At 68.7% G+C, this 4,332-nt stretch overlaps 1 protein-coding gene across 3 annotated transcripts in view; it reads left to right on the top strand.

Annotated features, from left to right (window-relative positions):
- Positions 1 to 4,268, top strand: part of Gatad2a (GATA zinc finger domain containing 2A) — a 26,537-nt gene extending 22,269 nt beyond the window's left edge. For 2 of the 3 annotated variants that reach the window (XM_013028270.1, XM_013028269.1), the window contains exons 5-12: positions 52 to 141; positions 355 to 483; positions 633 to 800; positions 1,562 to 1,841; positions 1,938 to 2,242; positions 2,589 to 2,663; positions 2,845 to 3,028; positions 4,065 to 4,268. In XM_013028270.1, the coding sequence (XP_012883724.1) occupies positions 52 to 141; positions 355 to 483; positions 633 to 800; positions 1,562 to 1,841; positions 1,938 to 2,242; positions 2,589 to 2,663; positions 2,845 to 3,028; positions 4,065 to 4,195 (1,362 nt within the window). In that variant the 3' untranslated portion in view covers positions 4,196 to 4,268. The remainder of the gene's footprint in view (positions 1 to 51; positions 142 to 354; positions 484 to 632; positions 801 to 1,561; positions 1,842 to 1,937; positions 2,243 to 2,588; positions 2,664 to 2,844; positions 3,029 to 4,064) is intronic. The other variant, XM_013028271.1, reaches the window with a different exon arrangement.
- The last annotated feature ends 64 nt before the right edge of the window (positions 4,269 to 4,332 follow it).

Here is a 4,332-nt window from a genome sequence, read left to right as displayed (position 1 = left end):
CTGGGGTGGAGGGTCCGCGGGCAGGGGCTCAGGTCCCCTCCATGTCCGCAGCCTGCAGGCTCTGGCGGGAGCGCCGTCACCACCCCTCCTCCGCTCGTGCGGGGCACCCAGAACATTCCTGCTGGCAAGACGTCCCTGCAGGTGAGCATTCCTGCCCATGGGCAGGCGGGAGGCCAGTGACACATCGGTGCGCGTGGAGCCATGCCGGGCGCTGTGCTGAGAGACCACGGCTGCCCCATGCGGGGTCGGGCAGGCCCCCCCGGTCCTGGCCTGGCCTGGCCGCTGTCCCCCCTCCGCGGCCGTGCCCGGGCAGCCGCATGCACGGAAGGGGCTGACGGTCTGTGTCGTTGACAGACCTCCGCGCGCGTGCCAGGCAGCGTCATCCCGCCGCCCCTGGTGCGGGGTGGGCAGCAGGTGTCCTCCAAGCTGGGGCCGCAGGCCAGCCCGCAGGTTGTCATGCCCCCGCTCGTCAGGGGCGCCCAGGTGAGCGGGGCCACGAGTGCGTGCGCACACGCATGGGCATGCGTGGGCAGGGGGCGTGCGTGGGGGGCAGGCGTGCGTGGGGGAGGGGCGGCGGGTGGGCACCCTTCTGTGTTTGGTCTCAGTAGGCTTCTCGTGCCCCCTCCCTGCAGCAAATCCACAACATCAGACAGCATTCCGCCACCGGCCCACCGCCCCTCCTCCTGGCGCCCCGGGCCTCCGTGCCCAGCGTTCAGATTCAGGGTCAGAGGATCATCCAGCAGGGGCTCATCCGTGTGGCCAACGTCCCCAACACCAGCCTGCTCGTCAACATCCCACAGGTGAGGGCCCTGGGCATGACCAGCTGAGCCCTGGGAGCCGTGGAGGTCCCAGTGCCGGTGAATGGAGGTTCTTGGCAGCTGCTGGGGCAGGGCAGATGAGGGTGGGGTCTGCTTGTGGCCACACGGCTGTGGGCAGGGAGTGGTGGTGACGAGGCGTCCCGCGGGCCTCGCCCCTCCCCGGTGGGGCGGCACGCACAGCAGATGTTCCCGCACGCTCGCTATTCTTGGCCACTTGTCCCTTCACCTTTGCACAGAGCCCGGGCGGGGAGGGTCTGCCCACCCCCTGGCCATGGGTGGCTGGAAGCCAGAGCTTGCGTGGCAGAGGAAATTGCTGGGTGTGCAGGCCCTGTGCTGACGTGCGTGCTCACCGAGGCTGCCCGCTCTTGTTATGGTCCAGCTCGGCTCAGTGCAGAGGGGACTCGTCCCGCATGCCAGCCCGTGGCCCTGCACACTCAGGTCCCTGCCCGCGGGGGGCGGGGGGCACAGGTGCAGCCGGCTGCGCTTTCCTGGGTGGGCCTGACCCCTCCGAGCCCCGGGGAATGTGCTCGAGTTTCCAGAAGGGGAGACTTCTGTGCGAGCGTGGGGTGAGAGGGCGGGTCGGGCTGCTCTCCCCGCAGCCAGGGCGCCACCAACACCGGGGCGTCCACGTCCCAGTACAGCCGGGGCCCATGGGTGCCCCCACCACCTCAGCACCGGCCCTGTGTCCTGGTGGGCGTGCATGCGACACCCAGGGAGCCTGACCGGCGGTCGTCTCCCCAAAGCCCACCGCAGCGTCGCTGAAGGGAGCGTCGGGCGCGGCGGCTCAGGCCGGCCCCACGCCCAGCAGCGTGGCCTCGGCGGTCGCCTCCGCTGAGTCTCCGGCCAGCCGCCAGGCGGCGGCCAAGCTTGCCCTGCGCAAACAGCTGGAGAAGACGCTGCTGGAGATCCCCCCGCCCAAGCCCCCCGCCCCCGAGATGACCTTCCTGCCCAGTGCTGCCAACAACGAGTTCATTTACCTGGTGGGCCTGGAGGAGGTGGTGCACAACCTGCTGGAGACCCAAGGTAGGGGCGGGCGGAGTTCCTGCACCGCCCTGACAGGTGGGGACAGTGCCCTGGGTCCTGCCCGGAGTCCCTGCTCATGGCCATGTCCCTCCCCAGCAGGCCGGCTGCCAGTGGCCACGCCCGTGCTGTCCCGAGAGCCATACACCTGCGCACAGTGCAAGACAGACTTCACCTGCCGCTGGCGTGAGGAGAAGGGCGGGGCAGTCATGTGCGAGACATGTATGACGTCCAATCAGAAGAAGGCTCTCAAGGTGGAGCACACCAGCCGCCTGAAGGCCGCCTTCGTCAAGGCCCTGCAGCAGGAGCAGGAGATCGAGCAGCGCCTGCTGCAGCAGGGGCCCGGCACCGGGCCCCCCAGCGCCAAGGCCGAGCCCGCCGCCCCGCACCCCGTGCTGAAGCAGGTAAGAGGCCCCGTGCCCGCCTCCCGCTCCCGGCCTCTGCTTTGCACCGGACAGTGGCGCCCTGGCAGCTGCGACCCTAACCTGTGCTTTCTCTAGGTCCTGTGCTTTCTCCGTGGGGCGGCGCTCATGGGCCGCGTGTGCGTGGCAGGCACCAGCCACGCTCTTGTTTTAAGGTTGTCTTCCTCGCCCGCTGACCCGAAGCTGCAGTGTGCACTTTGTCTTGGCTCAGGTGTTGGGAAACCACTAAACCTGTTTCCTCGAGGTCCCGAGCGTCTGAGGCAGCAGGTGGCGTGGATGGCCGGTCCCAGCGGCCCGTCCTCCCTGACCCATTTCCACCCGTCTGTAGGTCACAAAGCCCCGGCGGAAGCTGCCGTTCCGCTCAGGAGAGGCCCGAGGCTGGAGTAATGGGGCGGCGCTACAGGTCAGCACCCGCCGGCGCCCGGCCACCCGCGATCGCCAGTCACCGACTGCCCGACGCTGCCCACTGCCGCTCTCCCCCGCTGTAACCGCCCTGCTCTCAGGACCCCGTGTGGGTGGGCGCCTCGCACGGCCGCCCCCGCACCCCCTGACCCACCCCTCTCTCTCTCTCTCTCGCCCTGCAGGCCTCCAGCCAGCTGGCCCGGGGCTCGGCCACACCCCGGGGTGTGCTCCACACGTTCAGCCAGTCACCCAAGCTACAGAACACCGCCTCGCCCACCGCCCTGGTGAGCAGGACCGGCAGACATTCCGAGAGGGGCTCGGGTCGGGGCGCGGCCTCCAGCTGGAAGAAGACTCCCCTGAGCACAGGTGCGTCCCGCTGCGCCTCGCCCCACGGGCAGATGGGAGCTGGGGGGGGGGGGTCTGGCAGCACCAAGGGCCTTACGTTGCCCAGATGGTCTCCCAAGCAGCTGCAGCGATTTCCAGGTTTAAGCACGGCCTGGGGGGTGTGGGCCACAGGTGGAGGCTGTCAGCCCCAGCCGGCGTCCTGCCACGGAGGCTGGGCAGGTGGGCAGGCAGTGGGGCTGGGCAGGCAGTGGGGCTGGACGTGTGTTCCGGCAGCAGGAGGCACACACGAAGCAGCTGGCTTGGGATGTTGCAGAGAATGGAGTAGGTGGCCCTGGCCAGCATCCAAGCCCAAGTTACCCTAAGCTGGGCTGGGAGGTTTTGGGGTCTGCTCAGCTACAGACTCTACTTGTGGGCTGGGCGCTGGTGGCTCACACCTGTCACCCCAGCTATTCAGGAGGCTGAAATCTGAGGATCCTGGTTCAAAGCCAGCTTGGGCAGGAAAGGCCATGAGACTCTATCTCCGGTGAACCACCAAAAAGCTGGAAGTGGCGCTGTGGCTCAAATGGTAGAGCGCCTGTCTTGAGCACAAAGAGCTCAGGGGACAGCATCCAGGCCACGACTTCAAGCCCCACTACCACCAGAACTCCCTGTGGGGGATTGGCGTGTGGGTCCCGTGGCACTTGGGCCTGGCCTCAGGCCCACACCAAGCTTTCTTTCTGCACGTGGGCTGTGGCTGGCCACGGGGGGGTGGGGGTAGGAGGGCGAGTCTGGGATTTCCGGCCCAGGCTGGCTTCGAGCCCCAAAGTCCTGTGGTTGGGATGACGGTGTAGATTGCGGATTTCAGTGGCGTAGTGGTGATGTCGGGGGGCCCATGAGCAGGGTGCCCCCCTGGTCAAGTCCCTGGTCCCCTGCCCCGTGCCCCCCTCGGGCTTGTCCAGAGCCAGGAGGCCTGAGCTCTGGCCTCAAAGGAGCGGGGGCGGCGCTGTGGCCACAGGGCCCGCGTGGGCCGGGTGCTCCGCACGTCCTCACCAGCCTCGCGTCCGCGGCTCCTTTGCAGGGGGTACCCTGGCCTTCGTCAGCCCGAGCCTGGCTGTGCACAAGACCTCGTCCGCCGTGGACCGCCAGCGAGAATACCTCCTCGACATGATCCCCCCGCGCTCCATCCCCCAGTCGGCCACGTGGAAATAGTGGGAGCCAGGCCCCGCGGGGGCCACTCGCCCCGCCCCGCCGCCCGGGCGCGGCGTCGGACAGGACCAGAACTGACGGCCTTCCCGCGGGTCCCCTCCCTCCTCTTTGCCTTTAGTTCGCCCGACACCAGCAGCAGC

The sequence above is a fragment of the Dipodomys ordii genome, unplaced genomic scaffold (assembly GCF_000151885.1).
Source record: "Dipodomys ordii isolate 6190 unplaced genomic scaffold, Dord_2.0 Scaffold108, whole genome shotgun sequence".
NCBI lineage: Eukaryota > Metazoa > Chordata > Mammalia > Rodentia > Heteromyidae > Dipodomys > Dipodomys ordii.
Note: the sequence above shows the minus strand (reverse complement) of the source record. Positions and strands in the feature narration are given on the sequence as shown.